At 38.0% G+C, this 20,634-nt stretch overlaps 1 protein-coding gene across 1 annotated transcript in view; it reads right to left on the bottom strand.

The window, feature by feature from the left end:
* Positions 1 to 20,634, bottom strand: part of gli3 (GLI family zinc finger 3) — a 182,165-nt gene that overhangs the window by 50,597 nt on the left and 110,934 nt on the right. The window contains exon 4 of the mRNA XM_084399264.1: positions 13,666 to 13,771. Coding sequence (XP_084255390.1) covers positions 13,666 to 13,771 — 106 coding nt within the window. The remainder of the gene's footprint in view (positions 1 to 13,665; positions 13,772 to 20,634) is intronic.

The following is a 20,634-nucleotide window of genomic DNA, read 5'->3' on the forward strand; positions in this document are numbered from 1 at the left end:
CTCTTCAGCTCTGTTTGTTTCTGTACCACAACTGTGACTAAACTGTAACTTCTATTAAGGAAATGTTTATGTTTCAGCGCTCTGCAAAGCAAAGCTCCCTGCAAGATGTTTGGAACATTTCTCTGTCATAATTTTAACCATCAGAATAAGGGCATTACAAAGTCTGTACAGGAAGTCCAAACAAAAACCGAGACATCAAAGTCAAGTGTGCTACGATGAAGCTAGCTATTTTGAAGCTAGCTGGCCTTTCAAATGTGAAACAGTAAACAAATAACCAGTTATAAAATAAACTAAAATAAAAAACATCTGTCTTTAAAGTGTCTGCTGCATCTTGTTGTTTTAAGGGGCATATGGTGCATTAAAAAGTAATCACTACTCGAAAGTTCCAACCCTTGAGGGCAATAAAATTGTTTACAGTTCAATAGTACTGCTTGAGAAGTGCATTTTGGAGAAGTTTAACTTATTTACGTTATCTGTGTGAGCATACGTGGGGTTAACCTCTCACTCCAGTGCTGTCCTGCTCCTCCAGTGTGCCTCGGGCAAGAGAAAACAGAAGGCGAGAAGAGAAGTGTTGTTTTGGTTTCACTTTATTTTGATGGTCCCTTTAAGACATTCTGCTGACTATAAGTAAAGTTGCACCTACATGTCTATTAACTATCATTAGAGTATTAGTAGAGTATTAGTGGACTGGTAGGGTTAGGGTTAGAACTAGATGTACCGCATGGCGGTACAAAATATGACCGCCGCTCAGGCCTGCACTGGCTTTCCACAAAAATAAATGACGTGGAGCAATTTGGCTGTATTGCGTGTTTATGTATATACCTAAAAAAAGTAGTAGTATGTGCATGTCTGTCTGTGTGTGTGTGTATGTGTGTGTGTTTGTGTGTGCGCATGTGTGTTTGTGTGTGTGTGTCTGTGCATGTGGATTTGTATGTGTGTGTATGGGTGTGTGTCTGTGCGTGTGGATGTCAGTGTGTGTGCATGCTTGCGTTTGTTTGTATTCCTGCATGTGTGTGTGTGACAGTATCATCCTAAACCAGCAACCCTTCGCTCAACAGCACCATCTACAGGCCGATGAGTGTACAGTCACTAAATGTGCACATAAATTAATTTATTTTATACCCCCCCATGGATGAAATTCTACGAAACTTAGCATACCCCCAGAGGATGTCAAGTTAATCATACACATGAAATATGGTGCAGTTCTGAACATCTCCACTGAAGATAGGGGCGATTAAAGCAGAATAATATTGCATTTTCATTTTTTATGGGAGGGGCGCAAATCACAAATGAGTGATTATGGGCTAGGTTGATGTGGGCCCTTAAGACCAACATACCATAAAAATTTCTTCATCCTCGGTTCCACGGTTCAAGTAGTTATTTAGGAAAAACTGCATTTTTTGGGTTTGGGGGGGCCCAGCGCGGGGGGGGAGTGGCCCCCGGGGACCAAACGAAATTTTTCCGTAAAAGTCTAGTGGGGCTACATGCCCACCAAATTTCATGTTCCCCGGTGTTTCGGTGTCCCTGGTATCGTTGACGGAAAATTCAGTAGATTGACAAAAAAAAAAAAAAAAACTTTGACAATCCCTATATGACCGCTTTCGCTAGCTACGCTAGCGGCGGTCATAATAAGTTGAAAAGATACTTATAGTCAATAGAATGTCTGCTGGAGAACCATCATAATACAGTTTTTTTTACAATCACTTTGTTACTATTTTCAGAACCTTGATGTCATTTTTCACAACTCTAGACACAAAACTCACAACCAATGATCAAAATGCACATTTTTCAAAACTCTAACCCTTTTATCAATTGCTTGGATACAATACACATAAAACTTAGATCATTTGTTCATTCAACAAAAATCACCTGTTCAATATGACACAACTCAACATCAAAGTACTACTATTTCAAAAGGCAATTCACACATTACATTTCAAATGAGTGTCTATTCATTTCCTTACAATGATCTAACTATCAATTGATACAACTGCTCAAAATGATAAGTAACTGTTGCATTACTCTTAATGCATAGTTGTATGGAAACAATCAACAAACAACAACAATCTTCCATGTTTAAATCATTCATTGTCACCAATTAGCGTGGAGCATTAACCAATTAGACTACAATATCCATGGATGTAGCCTAATATTTTATCATAATGCTTCATCAGACACTGTGTCTATGGTCCCAAATACTGTACCACCTTTTCAGACTATTTACAGTATTGACAGTACTGCACTGTATAGATGCAGGCCCTTGTAATTGCTTGTCCAGTTCTGCCAAGTTGAGGAACACTGCATTTGATGTTTTACAGTACTGTCTTTTCTTTTCTATTTCATAGCTAATTATTTTTGCTTTGATTCAAATAAACCTATGTTGTGATTGTACTGTAGTGTTTTGCATCAATATATTACAAACTTTGTTCAATGATTCCACTGTGTCTGTAGTATTCTCTCTACTACTGCAGTACTTTTACAGAAATGTATTTACTGTACATGTAGTACCATAATGAAACCAGTATCACCTATTTTGTTCTACAATATTTAATGATTGTACGAACAATGACACAGTGAAACTATTGGTTGCTTGTGTGTGGGTGATCTATAGTTATGTTTCAATGGTATTTCACAGTAAATTTGTTTTTTGAACCAATGATTGTGCAAGTGCAAGATTTCTTTAAAGATGTGAATGCACAATGCAATGTTTTGAACATTAGACAGCCTGTGTTATAAGTGATAACCGTTTTGAGTTTTGTGTCTAGAGTTTTGAAAAATGACATCAAGGTTCTGAAAATAGTAGCAAAGTTATTGTAAAAAACTGTAAATAGTTAGTAAATATTAAGCAGAAAGTCTACTAATACTCTAATGAGTGTTAGTTGACATGTAGTTGCAAAGTTACTCATAGTCAACTAAATGTTCAAAAGGGACCATTAAAATAAAGTGTTACCGTTGTTTTTTAACACAATGAAAAGAAAGAAAGAGAATATATCAGTTCCTTTTCTCAATGCAGCTCTCGTCTTCAGACTCGGGCAAAGAAACAGCACCAGGAGCCAAACACAAAGACAAGGTTATGCAAACCCTGGACAGTGTCAATATGGTACAGCATGTAACCACCTTGAGGAGTTAACACAGGCGGGACAGCCACAATGAGAGATGGTGAAACTGGAGGAGAGGGAAGGATTTAGCCAGTGTAGTATGTTTGAGGGATTTCAGACTGTAAAATAAGATTTCAGTTGAGGACTCCATGTGGCTAGGAAAAAAATTACCACAGGATGCAGAGACAAAAAAAAAAAAAAGTCTAAAAAAAAAAAGCTCCCAAAAGTCTCTCCCATATTTTTTTTTCTATGTAAAAGGCAAGCAGGCAGGCTTTTGGTAGGGTGTGGGCCGCAATAGCCTACTTTAGTCACACCAGTAGATCCATCTTGTTCAACTAATAAAATGTCAAGAACAGTGTGTTGATATTTAATCATGAGTGAACATTCGGGAGGGACTCAAACTGTTTGTTTGTGTGTGTGTGTATGTGTGTGTGTGTGTGTGCGTGTGTGTGTGTGTGTGCGTGTGTGTGTGTGTGTGTGTGTGTGTGTGTGTGTGTGTGTGTGTCACAGTAGCAGAGAACATCACATGCTATACTACAGAAGACCAGAAACACACTCTATAATAAATGTGCATGCACACAAACACACACATGGTCAGATTTAACTTTAAAAAACAAAATCAAGGAAATCTCGTTTTTTTCTATTTAACTATGAGATTTAATTGAGAACAAATGAAGACTTTAAATCACCTGCTTCTTGGATTTAAAAAAAAAAAAAAAACACGTCTAGATACTAATGCCTGCAATATTTTTATACAAAAATTATTTCTCCTAAAGCATGAGAGGAAAAACGTTCGAGAAAATTTTCATCTGGGAAGACATTTTTCTGGAAATATTAACACAAAATTTCTTTGGTGTTTCTTATTAAAGCCAAAATTGTGACAAAGAGGTCTCTTTAACCATATTACTAATTGTTTGAATATGTGATTGCATAATGAGAAAGAAATTTTTACAGAGAAGAAAAGTGTGATGAACGTGTTTGCATGCATCCAAATGTGATGTGGATGACCTCACATACAGACCTTGGTCCTACTTGAAAAGGGAGAAAAATGTTTTGGTAATGGTTGAAAAATACAAATATACCTCATAAATAATTAATGATTTTGACAACACAAAAACATGGATGGAGAACATCAATGGAGAAAACTTATATTTAAGTGCTATAATAAAAATATAAATAAATCAGAGAAATTAAGTGACAGGAGTAGGAGAAGAAATTAATTTATTCTTAGCATGTCTAGCCACCTCATTCCAGACAACCGAATGTTTTAGCAGCTCCATGTGGTAAGGTCAAAAATACCTCACTGGTATTACATACATTTACACAGATCTTTAAGAGAGCATGCTGGCACAAGAGAGAGTGAGTCAGAGAGTGTTTGGGACACAGAGAAAGTGGGATAGGTTTCTGGCTGAGAGCAGGTATAGGATTTATTGCTGTGTTCTGAAAAGCTGGTTGAACACTGTAACTGCCCCCCTGAGCGAGAGACCAGGGCCTGCTGCTCAGAAGTCCTTAATGGAAACTGCACATTTTTAGCCTGCTCCCCTCCACAGGGGCCAAACGCCACAGCAGATAGATATACGGCAGACTTCTCCACATTAACTCATCCACTAATGAAATACTGTTCACCAGAGTGCAATCAGTTATATTAACACTGGAATCTGAATGTATACATTTATTTCTATACATGATGAGAGAAGATTTATTGAGTAGTGAAATTCAGTTCTAAATTTCTGTGTATATAAAAAAGAATGACTTCATTAAAAAATCTATTTATAATTGTCATATTCATCAGCATAATCTGTGATGAAAAACTGGATAGATTAATTCATAAATTAACTTGACAATCAGTTGTGTGTGAGCCAGTGAAAGAGTGTGTGAGAGGGGGCGTGTCTTCTCAAGCCAATTAAAAGAGGACGTGGCCCATTGAGTGACACTGAATGACTGACAGTCGCCCTCCTTAAACTGCCTGAATTTGATTACATAGATTTAGCCTGTCAAGATCTGCAGTTCTTTTTTAAAATGCGTTCTTTACCATTCAAATTATATACGCTTGAAATATCTATAGTTGTTGGTTACTGTAGAAAAAAAGACAAGTATTTGTTAACAAAATATATATTTAATTTTTTTTTATTTGAATAATAAATTAAGCAAACTTTTAGCTATTACGTTTTAGATATTACATTTTATAAAAAAGAATCACATAATAAAAAGGTGTTTAAAAATAATAATTCTATATATATATATACACACACACACACACACACACACACACACATATACATATACTAGATACTAAATAAGAATAAGAATCCTTTTTTGCTTTACATACAGTATATAATTAGTATTTAATCCGTTTAAAATTGTCACACATTAACAAATCCATATGCGTCTATTCATACAAAATGAAAAGGATTCTTGGAAGATTGAAGGCCTCAGAAAACGTAGCTTCTTTCTCACACACTCTTTTTTTCTCTATCCTCTCATTTGCTCATCTGTTACTTGTAAGTAATGCTTGAATAGCCCTATAATACCCACCTTTCTCATACTGGCTTAAAGCTATAAAAAAGGGGTTGGCCATGCATTTAAGTGATGAAACCAATGTATTACCAAGCAGTGAAAAAAAGATATTACATCAGTCTGCTCTCATTTCTCCTAAGGAATTTATCTCACTTCTTTCCAAATCCTTAAATTGCTTGAGAAAAAAAAGAGGGGAGATATTTTGTCCATTCTTGAGCATCTCCACAAAGTGGCATGCAACTTTCTTTGCATTTCCCCCTCTCTCTCTCTCGCTCTCCCTTTCTTCTCTCGTGAAAATTGAAGAGGCTTAATGTCAAATACGGCTAAAGCCAGCCTTTCCATATCATACCATGCAGTGTGAAAATTACTAGGGCGATGATAAGACGGCTAGATAGCAGAAGAGAAGAGAGAGGAGAAAAAAGAGGGAGGCCGACAGAGAAAGGAGGTAAAAGACGACAGAAGGGAAGTGACTCCACTCAATTATACTGCAAAATTGGTATGAGTGAATATTTTTCATTCAGGTGACTGATGATATCTACTGAGCAGCAATGCAGATAAATAAAGGAGCTTTCTGTCAAGTATAAACATCATTAATCATGAGGCCAGCCACCGCCTGACCGCCTGTCCTCACACCGCAGCACAGGAGTGAGGAATTAAAGAGAAAATGAGGGGGTCGGATAGAGAGAGTATAAGAGAGGAAAAAGCTAAGCTTTTAAATCTGGAAAGGAGGCATGAAGGGGACCGTTCTTTAGACTTAGTCTCCATGTTGGGATATTAGACATTCTAATGTCATACTCAAGATTACAGCACTTTATGGACTACACTATTTGAAAATTATGGAATTTTACAGGATTCTAATTTACTGTGCAAGATTATCAGGAATAACTATTACATTTTATACAACATTTACTATTACCCTGATTTAAAAAAAAGAAGATACCACATTAAATAAGGCCAAATGCCCTGGAGAATCTCTAATATAATGGTTCAAATATAATTACAGTTTAAAATAACACCGTTTTTTAATTTAATTTATTTGAAAATGTACTTTATTCCTGTGATGGCAAAGATAAATTATTTTACTTCCATCTTCAGTGTAACATGGTCTTTTAGAAATCATTCCAAAACATTGATTTGGTGCTCAAGAAACATTTATTCTTATTATTTTGAAACAGTTGTTTTGCTTAATATTTTTTCAGGATTCTTTGATGAATAAAACATTTTAAAAGAACAACATTTATTTGAAATGGAAATCTTTTGTATTAATGCTAAAGCCTTTACTGTTTTTATATCAATTTTATGCAACCATAGCTGAAAAGAAGTAATTTCAACTATTAAAAAAATATAATGACTCTTTTGAATACTCACCCTTAAAATCGGCCTTGTAAATGTATATTTATATTTATAAAAACATAGAGAGTATATGAAGAAAGAGAGAGTGCATACATGTTTGCGTCTGCAGGGGGCTGTTGAGATAAAAGACTATTCTTTATGCTAAACACAGCGTTGCCACTCAGATTGGGCAGCCTGACAACAGTTTATGTAAATATCACAATTCAAAGCACTCGTCTCACACATACACACAAACAGTGCAAGCATGCACCAAAATTTAATGCTGTGTTTTGCTTTCTAAAATAAGCTTGAGATGGGCAGCAGTATTATCACAATCAACACAAATGGTCATCTTATTTTGTTATTTTGCTTAACTTGCATTACTTTGAAAACCCACTAACAAACAATGTCTTCAGCCAACTGCAAAAATCTGGGTTACCACTCTTAAAGTGACAGAAAAATAGCGAGGGGAGAGTGCAAATATTACAGCCTATACATAAACATTCCTCTTTAGTACTGCAAATCATCTGAGCCACTCTGAAAACAAAGAAAACAGGAAGAAATCTCTTGCTTTGGCCTATTTGAAATGTAGTTGAAAAACATGAGACAACAGCCTGAACATTTTACTTTTGCCCACAAAAACACATTCCAGCACAGCGGCCATCAAATTTGCCCAGTTAAATCTCATTGGCTACCTGGGGAAAGACTGAAATGACTGTAGCTATTAATTTGACCCCAATTAGTGACTGTAAATGAACAGTTAAGGTGCTTGTAATTTCCCCTAATTGCTTGATATTAGGCTGAATTCACTGATTATTGATTGAAGAGAACACAAAGGACAGACTGTGGATAACGAAATTATGCACTTTAACACATTTGAGGAGTTTTGATTCACCAAGCACTTTAAAAAAAAATTTTTTATCTGAAAGCCATTTTTTCCTTTGGGTTCTTCTAAGCAGCTGTGCTGCTGAGCCAAGCCAGTGAGTCTATTAAGTATGTGAGGAGTGTGTCTGGTAATGTGTGTTATTTTATTGCTTGCTCCGAGCACAAGAGGTTCTAACTCTTGAGTAAACTCTGGTGTTGGGCAATTGACTTGCGGCGAATGCCTCCGTTTGTCTAAAGCAGTCACCAAGGAGACCGAAGCCTGTCACTCGGGCTTTGTGAGTGTGTGTGAGTGTCTTTTGTTTGGGTGAGAAAGTAACACTCATGCAAAAGAGAAACTGAGTCAGTGAGTGAACGCTTACTATTAAACACCAGACATAATGAGCAAGTCAGCAAGATGCATTTACAAACAGACACCCTGCAGAGTGTCTATTTAGCATTTATCTTATTTGTTTAAGGAGAAGTGATCTGTTTAACCTGGGATGAATAGAGCCAAGCTGTTCGCAGGTCAGGGCTGCCAAAAGGTCATGAGAGTCATGTGATTCAATGATTAAAATTATTTTTTAATTTATAAATTGTTGCAAAAAGGAGAATAATTTTTTTAATTACTATAAAAGCTCAAAATATTTTCTTTAGTCATTTCAATATAATTTCTATATTTTTACTGCTATAGTTTTGCAAAAACAAAGATTCAGAGATGTGGCCGAGTAGTTCATGTGGTCTGATAAACTGAATAAAACAAAACTACTCAACACATACATAGATACATACATAGTTGGTGCTCCGTTGGTGCTTTGGCACAATGGCTGACTTCCTGTATGAATGTCTGACTTCCTGTGTAAGTCAAATAAAACAAACAGCCACATTAGTCGACACAACCCCCGCCATTTAATATTGAATACCACACCGGTGCCCTCTCCCATATGAATTCATAACCCACACGATTATCCTCTGCAGTAATTGCGCTTTTCCATGGCCTAATAAGACTGCCGCGGGAGAGAGGGAGAAAACACAAAGGACAGTTAATTTGTGATTTCCTCTGCTCATTCGGAGGCAAATTAAGTGTCAAACTGCTAATATGAAGCATATTTCATTTTATGAGCTTTTAATTTAATTCCGTCCCCTCATATCACAGCCATTAGTGTCGTTTAGCGAGCTACGCTAGCAGCTTCCACTCAGAGCAAAGAGGGCAATAAATAAACATGTTTCAATTAAAGTCTTCTCAAATAATAGGACAGGACTGGCTAACTCTGCCTCGTCAACCAGCAAATCAGCACTGGTTGTGGGAAATGAGATGGTCATTACCACTGTGTTTTTCTTTCTTTCTTTCTCTCTTTTTTTTTTTTTTTTGTCATAGATGCCCACTCACAGCTGAGAAAGGCTGTGTAGATTGATAGCACTGCCGCGAGGTGAAAGCTACTGTAATTACGAGCTGTAATGAGGAGCTGCATGGGAAAGTACTGCAATAATATCCCGGCTGATCCTAGGCATATATTTAAGAGTGCTAATAACGATTAATTCTGTTCACCAAGGAGAACTTGTCTTAAACAATTTAATTTTTCTTTTTTTAACATCCACTCCAGCATCTATGTCACTGCCTTACACAAACAAACGCTCTGTGCACTTTCTGTTCACTTACAGGTGTAACAAAACAGCCAAACATATTTGATGACACTATCAAAAGTTACTTACAGCATCTTCAATTACTACAAAAAATAAGGTAACACTTTATTTCGATAGTCCACTTTAGACATTCTACTAACTATAATTAACTTTGCAGCTACATGTCAACTAACTGTCAATAGAGGATTAGTAGACTGTCTGCTTAATATCTGCTAACACTATATTTTGTTGGTCCCCCAACAGACATTCTACTCACTATAAGTAACTTGGCAACTACAAGTCAACTTGTTCTCCTAACCCGAACCCTAACACCTAACCATAAACTAACAGTCTACTGACAGTCTATTACAGCCTACTAATATTCTAATGAGAGTTAGTTGACATGTAGTTGAAAAGTTTTCTTATAGTTAGTAGAATGTCTAAAGTGGACTATCGAAATAATGTGTAACCAAAATAAAATAAATAAAATAAAATACAATTTTGAGGTTGGTAAAATATAAAAATATAAAGTCTTACTGGCCCCAACTTTTGAACGGTAGTGTACTTACAATGGAATTAAAGCAACTGTTTTTAGCCCCATAGTCTTCCATTGTAGGTATTTTTAACTGTCAAACCCTATTTCTTGATGCATTTGTCTGTCTCTTCTCTTATTGTGTGATGAAGTTTGGATTTGAAAATGTCAGAAAACATGCTGCATTGCCAGGAGACATCTGACATGTTTTCATTTTGCAGGAGTGAAATACGATTTTGCCCACCTTTACAGCTTCTGGGCTGTTAATGGTAATCAATACAATGAATTGATGGATAAATGCTTGAAGATGGTCATTTCAAAATGACAGCAATTTTTTTCTTTTTCCAAAATCAAATTTAGGTCTAATTACTTTTTGATCAACATTAAATTAGATTCCCATAAGGACTACAAACCCTACTTATTTAATTCACATAAAGAAGATTAAACAATACTGTTTAAAAGTTTAAAACTCATTACTCATAACAAATTCAAAACTTTTATTCAGCAAGGATGCATTAAATTGAGCTTTTTTTTGCTGTTCACATTAGCTAATTCTGATCAGATTTGGATATGCACAAAAATCGGATTTGATCTGACAATATACACTAAATGTGTTATTTACATTTGCATTACTTTTTCTCACCTGGGCTGAGCTTGTTTTTTTGTTTTTGTTTTAAACAAAATAACAAAAGTACTATTTTTGGCAAATGTAAAGCCATTTCACAGCAAAAGTGAAATGAATAAGCCTTAAGCTGAATGAAAGGCAAATTTACACCTGTATAATAGCGAGCGCAGCCTTAAACAAATGGAAGATTTATTTATAGAGCACAAGTTTAACACAACCGTAGTTGATCCAAATTGCTTTACAATACAATACAATAAATCAATTTTAAAAAAGGAGTAAAAAAACGAAATTGAGATAAAAATCAAGTATCAAAATAATTCAATGTATATAACGTAGAACACCAACTAATTTAAAATACATAGACAACATCGCTCGAACGCAAGAGAGTAAAAATAGGTCTTTAAACTGGATTTTAGGTTAGCATAATATTCTGAGTTTGCACTTCTCAGTTTTTATTTACTTTGAGGAATACTGAATCTGTTTTGTGCAAATGAGATGCATGTATGCTCACATTTAGTCTAGAACTACAACAACCACCATGTTTAAACAACGCCTCTGCACCTTACACCTGATTTCTCTCAACATGGGGACAGGAGAGGTGTCAGTCAATAAACGAGAAAGTAACTTGCATTATTTGAAAAAGTAACGGTAAATTTAAAAGTAATGCATTACATTACTCGTTACAATACATTACTCGTTGCATAAAAAAAGTAATCTGATTAGTTACATAGCTCATGGTACTCAAAATGCAATACCCCCAACACTGCTTACTACCATCGGTTTACTGTCAGTTTAAATAAAAGTTCTTGCCGTGTCACTAAACTATATTAATGGGAGTGGACACTGTTATCGCTCTTTGTCATATTCAAAGATTCAAAGTAAAGTGATTTGTGGGACGGCTCACACTTTGTTAAGTACGTACATAAAAGTATGTCTGTCTACTGCAAGGCAATTGTAGCAAGTCAGGCATGTACTGTGAACAAAGCCGCCCCACCTGTAATTTAATTCACCTGCTTTCCTTTTCTTCCTCTAACTCAGCCCCATTCCATGCGTCTCTCCAGTGGATGATAAACCATGGCAGATATTTGTTTGAGTCTTGTTTGAGCCTCGTGTTGCCCCATTATCTCCACATAAACTGAATGCTAAATTATATTTGTCATTTTGTTTATACTGACATTGGACATAAATCAAGCCCCTGGTGCGCGTCTCTCCCCCCTTTTCACACCTCTCTTTAGCACGTGAGTTAGAGCTAGGAGATGACATAAAAAATGCATTATTCTTAGCGGTGTAATGGGCACAAGAGAGATATGACTCTCGAGGATGGAGAAGGGGGGATATGGGGAAGGCAAAGGATGTAATGATGAACAATACAAAACGTAATATGGACCAAGTAGCTGCCCCATTCAATTTGTCCCACCATAGGGCTACGATGGTTTCGCGTGTCATGCAAAAGAGGCGGAGATAGGGAGAAAAGCGGAGACAGATGAGGAAAAATGGATCAAAAGGCAAACACATATTGTAATTTAAAATGGGAACATGGTGTTCTGAAATGAATACAAAACAATCAGAAAATGGAAATCATGAGTAAAGAAAATGAAAAAGAAAGTTTAAAAGATTATAAATGCATACTCGCACATCTCAGAGATGTAAGGATGAGAGCAGGGGAGATGTGAGGATGAGAGCAGGTGAAACTGCTGTGGGAATCCCCCGTATAGAGAACTATACAGAACCCCGTGAGGGAACACAAACATGCACACACAAACATGCACACTTACATAGACTTTGATTCTATATAAAAACTAAAATTCTGAATATCTGAATTTGAAATTTCTCTGTCAATACAAAACACACACAAAAAAAATGTATTCCAACTTTATATGTCACAATTGTGACTTCAGTCAGTATCTCACAAAGTGACTTTTCATCTTGAAGAAGGTAACATCTTCATACGAGTTTTTACACGGTGTTCAATAGCAACACATTTTTTGCTCATTTGGGGTTGAAGTGGGGTGTTGTTGTGCTACATGTGACAGCTTGCAGAACAGCTGTGAGAGAGAGGAGTTTGTTACATCTTCTCTGACGGGGCCTGATGAGCAGTTTTAGAGGAATCATGCACTAACAGGCTCTCATGTCTCTCTCTGTGTCTGATACACTCATTAGCATGTCTCTTGTCAATGTGTTCACCTAGTCTTTGATCTCTGACACAGAACTACAGATCATCTGAGAGATGTATGGATCACGTCCCATGGAAACAGCTAATGCACCATGTACTGCAATACCGCTAGACCAGACATGGACACCCCTTCTTATGACACATCTGCCAAGATGAGAACTGATGACATTATACAGATAATAAAATAATACTAACAAGTCATAATCTATATTAAAATCAAATCGAAAATGTGAAGAAACCCGTTCTTGTTTAGATTGAAAGTCGTGATACATTTAAGGCATATTAAGGCAACACTACAGGTGAATTGGGTAAACATTTTAACAGACACTTTATTTTACCCAGCTGATTAATCACATTACATTAAGATAAATGTTTTGTATTCCAGTTTTTCTGAAATGTTATGTTTAAATATGCAAATGACTCATTATCTTTAATTAAATATGCACTAATTTGCATACATTTCCAGCACAGAAATCTGAACATTGGATAATGTCAGGTTAAAAATTCTTGTTTCATTTTTGTAACATATTACAGTTAAAGGTTTTTACAGAAGAGATTTTGGATATCTCTTTTTATCACTCCATAAAAAATACTGTCAAGGTGTACTGTATGTAACTCATTTAGGGAGGCTCATTTTGAGAAAACATGTTTTACAAACGTATTGTACTGGAATTTAAATTATACAGTATAATAAAATAAAACACTTTTAATGTGTATTTTGAATGTGTTCTTACCAGTAGCCTGAACAACAAGTTATGGAAGCAAAATAGCCCAAAATCTCTAAATTGAACAGTGCCTGTAGTGTCTTACATTAAAATTAAATAGAAGGCTAAATACATTAATGGGGGCATTAAATATTGGAATGGACATAAATAAAGTTGTGAGAGTTTGTGTGTTTACTCACACATGTAGCGGTGGTACTGGCGAGGGTTCATAAATGTATCGGCCTTGTGCGTGTCTATCATCGATTGGTACCGGATGATGAAAAGCAGGAAAGAACTGGGGTGCAGCTGTAAAAAGAAAAAGAAAGATTATAAAGAAAAATGAATTGCAATTAAATGTGTAATCAAAAGAACCATGTTACACAGTCATTTGTTTCATAAGGGTGAATTCACAGATTTGTTTTTTGCAAACAAACATAAAGCTATATAAGTACACTAACACCTAAAAAATACACATATCTGTGTGCAGCATCATCATAAAAACACACAGTTGCTTCAAGGCTAATCAGTAACAACAACCTTTTGTGATAAGATATCCTGTATAGTTTGTCCCACACGTGCTTGTGTTTGCATACTGCAGTGTTGGATTGCGTGCTCCGCTACATTTCAACAAGCTTCAAAAAATGATTCGTCACAACAGTCAGAGAGAAATGGGAAGACTTCCAGAGATAAAACATTAAAACACTGGGATAAAATCTGATCACAAACACAATCTATATTTAGACCTGATAGAGGAGCCTTAAAGTATAATCAGTGTTACCCATCAGCATAAAAATCTTTCAAAGCAACTCAACAACTCGACTCGACTTTCATCACATAAATGGCGACTTTAAAAAATCTGAAGTAGTTCAACCCCTATTTTGAATCACTTTGAGTTTAAAAGTGCTCCACTGTTTTAGGTTAACTGGAACGCATTCTGTGTGGAACTGGTGTCCTCAGCATGTGTGCAAACATAACAATTATTTGGAGTAATGTGAGGTCAGTTGACAAAGTGTGACATGTCAGTGAGACCATGAAAGGGTCCCAGATTCTAATTGTCTTAAAGGAGAACTCCGGTCAATTTTAACATTGAGCTAATTTTTTTGTAAATTTGGAGTGCTGTCAGTACAGAGAACAACGACAAAAATCGGTGTTGCCTACACCGTGTTATCCTCTTTTTAAAATTTGCACCCTGTTGACTTCAATGGGGCAGGTTTTAAACCTGCGTTTAGCCTGCTTTAACACCCACGCGCATAGGTTTAGTACCTATGATCCCGCGCGTGAACTCGACAATTGACTACTTTGGACTTCGACCGAAAACAGGATGTAAATACAGGTATTTTCGCTGGCTGAATTATTATCATTTTTATTCATTTCTTTCACATCTACTGCAGTCAGATTCACCATGTTCACTCTAAATAAACTCACTCACATGGCTGTGCACTTGTAATGACAAATCAAGGATGTTAAAGCAGGCTAAACGCAGGTTTAAAACCTGCCCCATTGAAGTCAACAGGGTGCAAATTTTAAAAAGAGGGTAACACGGTGTAGGCAACACCGATTTTTGTCGTTGTTCTCTGTACTGACAGCACTCCAAATGTACAAAAAAATTAGCTCAATGTTAAAACTGACCGGAGTTCTCCTTTAAGGAAGATGCACAGGCATGCCTAAAGTGTGGCAAAGTGACGCAGCGTCTTGTTGACTTCTCAGGGAACGTTCTCTTTCGAGGGAACTCAACACTGTATCATGGCATTGACACTATGGAAACATCAATACAAGCACTGCTACACTGAGGAAGAATGCCTGCCCAACAAAGCTGTGTAACAGATACCACAGAAAGGTCCCAAGAAGGAAATAACCTGCAGATAGATGTTCTTTGAGGATCTCCAGCACTGTATCAAGCAGACAGTGGACTGGGTTTAAGTTGCGATGTTCACAACATTACACAAAGAGCTGCCATTTTAGGGCATATCATTTCCTCAAAAGAACTCAAAATTCTCACAAAATCAGTTAAGAGACAGAAATCTATGAGCTGGTATCCCTCAGGGTCCAGACCCAAATTTTCCAAATCTCCGGCTGGAGGTGAAAGGGGTGAAAGCGCCATCAAGGCAATACACCAGATCTGTGAACCATACCCGGGCTGACCAGAACAGAGCCACTAATAATAGATAAACTCAGTCTTGGCGAATGGTTGCTAGGACTCCCCAGAGCTGTCAGAGGAAAGGCATGCAGACAAAGCCTCAGCCACATATGTACCATGACATCCAGCCCCAATGGAGCTGGAGGAGTGAGGGCAAACCAGAGGGGATAGTGGGTCGACACCTTGGAGGTGAACAAGTCCACTTCCGCTTGGCTGTACCTCTGCCATATGGTCTCCACCACCTGTGGGTGGAGTCGCCATTCCCGGGGCCTCAGTCCCTGCCTCAACAAGATATCTCCTTTCACATTTGCATGCCACAGAATGTAAACTGTCCTCAGGGAGAGCAGTTTGGTTTCTGCCCAGAGCAGGATCTGCTGCCCCTGCCTAAATAGGGGGTGTGAATGCAGCCAGCACTGGTGATTGATATAAGAGACCACTGTAGTGTTGTCCGTGCAGACCAACACATGGTAGCCTTACAGTTGTGAGAGGAAGTGTTTCAGTGCTGAAACACTGCCCTCATTTTCAGACAGTTTATGTGCCATGAAAGATGAGTGTCCTTGAAAATGAGGGTCCTTGATTAGTTGCTTGAAAGCTGCCTGTAACACAGTATGTTGTTATGGGAAGGAGGAGGTGGGAACCGGAAGAGATTGCAGAGCGAGCTTCTGAATCCAAACTGGGACCCTCCAACAGGGCCTTAGAGAGGGGGAAAGATGGGGGAATACTAACTGGACCTGTGATCCCCATGATTAAAGCCACCACCCCACCTCGGCAGCCGCAGAACCTGAACCACGGGGCGCAGACTTTTGACTTTCCTCCCTCCAATCTGGGAACTGAGATTTTGTATTGTGCTCAAAGTGCATGCAATAAGCCCCTTCGAGTGCTTTATCGCGCATGCTCCTCTCCTAAATAAAACACACACGTGTGAGTCATCCCCTGTAATATAGCAGGGACATGGTGACACACATAATCCCCTATACTGTTTGCCTGCCATTTTTGTTGCTCTAACTACCATATGAGACAAACGAGATACAAAATATGACAAAATATACACACACGGTACAGACATGAGGCTTCCTGAAGACAAAGAACCTGGGGATTCAGTGACGTAGATGGCCTCATTGACGAGTCACACTACGTCACCAGACCTCATGTTGGCCAATAGAACTGGCGTGCTTGCACACATGCTTCAGGCACCGGTTCCGTAGGAGGCGTTCTTAGAGTCAATGCAGCGCCATAATGCAGTTTTGAGTTCCCTTGGAAGGGAACCAAGAAGCTTTAAAAACTACTACAAACCCTACAACCTCCAGCACAAGCTGCAGTCACACACAGACTGTGATACAGTGCAGCAGGAATCACAGTTCACTGATCATGTGACGATGGCAGAGGATTCGTTGCGTGACAGAGCGTCTGATAAATGTCTTAGGGGCGGTTCACACAGAATGCGTTTTTCCATTCCAATGTGCTACTTTTCCATTGTTTTTCTATGTATACACGTGCTACACGGATGTGTATAATGTTGCGCTCACGTCTTGCATCTTTTGCAGCATCTCACGCATGACACATCATTGTAAAAACGCTGCTCAAGTTAAAATCAGTTAAACTTTAAAAAAAGCATCGCGGGACCTTGTGTTTTTTCCCCATTCCACTGCCAGAGCCTCGCGTTTTACAAAACAAAAACACGTTAGGTGTGAATGGCCCCTTATCTTGTAGAATGTGCGCTCATCACCACCACTATGGAGTACACGCGATCACGAATCGTAAAATACGAGCTCCCTGATGCCCGCAAATTAGGTATCTGATATCTCCCAATATCAAACCTATCTCTGGACTGTGTAGTTGTGGCTCTGGTCTCTGTTTTCGTCTTTGTTTTGGTCTCTGTTTGCACTTTGAATCCTGAGATAGTACTTTGATTATGGTTGCACTTGTTGTTTACACCAATAAGACTAAGGGCCCTATTTTAACGATCTGAAACGCAAGTGTCAAAGCGCAAAGCGCAAGTAACTTTGTGGGCGGGTCTTGGCGCTGTTGCTATTTTCCCGGCGGGATAAATGACTCTTGCGCCTGGCGCAAATCTAAAAGGGGTTGGTCTGAAGTAGCTTCATTATTCATAGGTGTGGTTTGGGCGTAACGTGAAATAAACCAATCAGAGCGACATCTCACATTCCCTTTAAGAGCAGGCGCGCTTGTTCTAAGGCGGATTCCTATTATAACGGCGGATTTGCCAGGCGCACGACAGGAGCGGTTCAAGGCCGAGGAGACCGACGTTCTCGTCAGGGACGTTGGGGATGGAGAAACACACCCAAATTAACTTCGGTTAAACAGGCGTATGATAATTTGGGTAAATGTGTAAGCTAGATGTATGCTTTTATAATAAAATGTCTATCTATCTATCTATCTATCTATCTATCTATCTATCTATCTATCTATCTATCTATCTATCGTAATAATGTATGATTTGCAAAAATAACTGCTGCGTCTGTGTGTAGATGAGAGAATCAAAGTGTATGCGTGTTGTGCACACGCTACATTGATTAAGGTCAAGCATGCGCCCTTAAAATAGCATATGAATAACATGCGCAACGCGCCACTGACTTTAAACAGTTTTTTTTTCGGTTAGTGGCGCAATTGTTTTCTAAACCTGTAAAATAGCATGAGGGAACGTTTGCGCCGGAACACGCCTCCTCTTTGCGCTGAACCGCCCCGGGGAGCGCAAGTGTATTTCTTAGTTAACCGACGTGCATCTGTGGAGGGAAAAGTCCGCTTTGCGCGGGTGCAAAATAGGAATGATACATGCGTCGGTGTACAAAGTCAATTGCGCTGGGTGCAAGATAGGGCCCTAAGAATTTAATTTAATTTAATTTGTTATTTATACTGTTTTTATTTCTATTCAATTTGTGGAATGGAGTTCAGTTAGGAGGTCACACACAGCCTCAATCAGAAGTTCTGGAAGCTCATAATTCATTCAGCGGATGTGTTTTTAGCTTGTAAACATCTGCCGTCCTTGTGCCAAGGTGTTTAAGGGCTGTGCCCAGGGACCAATGGGCATCTGGGCCTAATGCTGCACCATGCCACGAGCTCCTCGCATTTGTAAAGCCCTGCTTTACCTCATTCCTCACCTTACATTAGTGGCTGTTAACGTGTCAGAGTCAAGTCAAGTCAAGTCACCAAGTCAAGTCAAGTCAACGTTGTTTATCATGTCGCGCACATGATAAACAAAGAGACTAATATTAGCGTAGACGCCATCCTTCTTATGATGTAACAAGTACATCAGGATTTATGGGGAACGTTCCCGGTTCTGGCTGACCTAATCTATGCAGCCTAACATTGAATTATAGAAGTCTATAATGGCCTAATGGGATATGTGTATGCTAGGCCAAAGAGATGTGTTTTTAGTCTAGCTTTGAACTGACAGAGTGTGTCTGCTTCCCGGACAATGTTAGGAAGATTGTTCCAAAGTTTTGATGCTAAATAGGAAAAGGATCTACCGCCAGCAGTCGATTTTGATATTCTAAGTATTATCAACTGGCCGGAATTTTGAGATCGCAATAGATGTGAAGGTCTATAATGCGTTAAGAGCTCGCTCAAGTACTGGGGAGCTAAACCATTCAATGCTTTGTACGTAATCAGCAATATTTTAAAATTTGTTTAATAGGGAGCCAATGCAGTGTTGACAGAACCAGGCTAATATGGTCAAACTTCCTGGTTCTGCTAAGAACTGCTGCATTTTGGATCAGCTGTAGTTTGTTTGTTAAGCGTGCAGGGCAACCACCCATAATAGCATTACAATAATCTAGCCTTGATGTCATAAACACATTAACTAATTGTTCTGCATTTTTCATTGAGAGCATATGACATAATTTTAGATATATTTTTAAGATGAAAAAATGCGGTTTTACAGATACTAGACACGTGACTTTCAAATGAAAGATTGATACACCATGTAACGGCACTCAGAAAGCTAACTGGTGAAACTGAAAGTACTGCAGCTCTCATTCCAACACTAGTCCTTGAGAAAATCATATCTGATAAGATCAAAAAAGTGCAGAAAGCCAGAAAGAATTTGACACCGGACCCAAATGTGTTTTTGAGGGCTGTTGGACTATTTCTTCTCCTTGAACGAAAAGAACATAGAAAGAACTCAAACAGGGATGCATTAGAAAGCTGAATTTATGACCAGCTGCATGCTGGGAAACACATATAATCAGAAATGAGAAAGGATCCATTATCAAATCATTACAAAATTAAAACAACAAAACAGGACAATCCAGTGATATATTTCAAAGAGTCTAGATTTTTGCATACAAGACTGAAATTACATTGCCATAGCATTGCTATATAGTTTCTCTGAGTATTTTTAAAGAATATTTTAGTGTAATTACAACTTTTCTATTACAATCTCTCTCTTTGTTCTTATTTTATCACTCCACAAAACATATACTCTACATATACTGTACAGCACTCCAGTAAACCTCCAACTCTCTCTCTGCTCGCTATCTTTCAGCACTTGTTTTATTCCACTCTGTTCCTGTTCCATCACTCATAATATTATGTTCATCCCTCACATCAACACTCATCTCTCCCTTGCTCCTCAAAAGTTGTATGCTCCCAAATTCAGCTTTCTCCACTCCATCAGTAGCTCATTTCAGAGCCGCTCTGCACTCTGTCAACCCTCCTCTCCCACGTTCCTCTCTGCTCCTTCATCAACTTCTTCTTCCTCTCCTTTATCAACCCTGCTATATTTCCACACCAATTCTTTCACTTTTTTTTGTTCCTTATCTCTTTTTTTTTTCTCCTCTCAGCCTCACTCATATGCAAGTGATCATTGTTATGGGCACCTTTAGCTGAAATATTGAAAAATCAAATACGTTTTATTTTATACTGCTTGTATATGGTTGCTAATTTTAACAAGGTAACTAACAGTAAAGTAACTTGATCCCACTTGTTTCCTAAAATGTATTGTGTGATGGTAATGACAGAAGTATTGGGGACAACAATTATTATTTTTTAAATAATTCTACACATAAATAAATAA

The sequence above is a fragment of the Rutilus rutilus genome, assembly GCF_951802725.1.
Source record: "Rutilus rutilus genome assembly, chromosome: 24".
Classification (NCBI taxonomy): Eukaryota; Metazoa; Chordata; class Actinopteri; order Cypriniformes; family Leuciscidae; genus Rutilus; species Rutilus rutilus.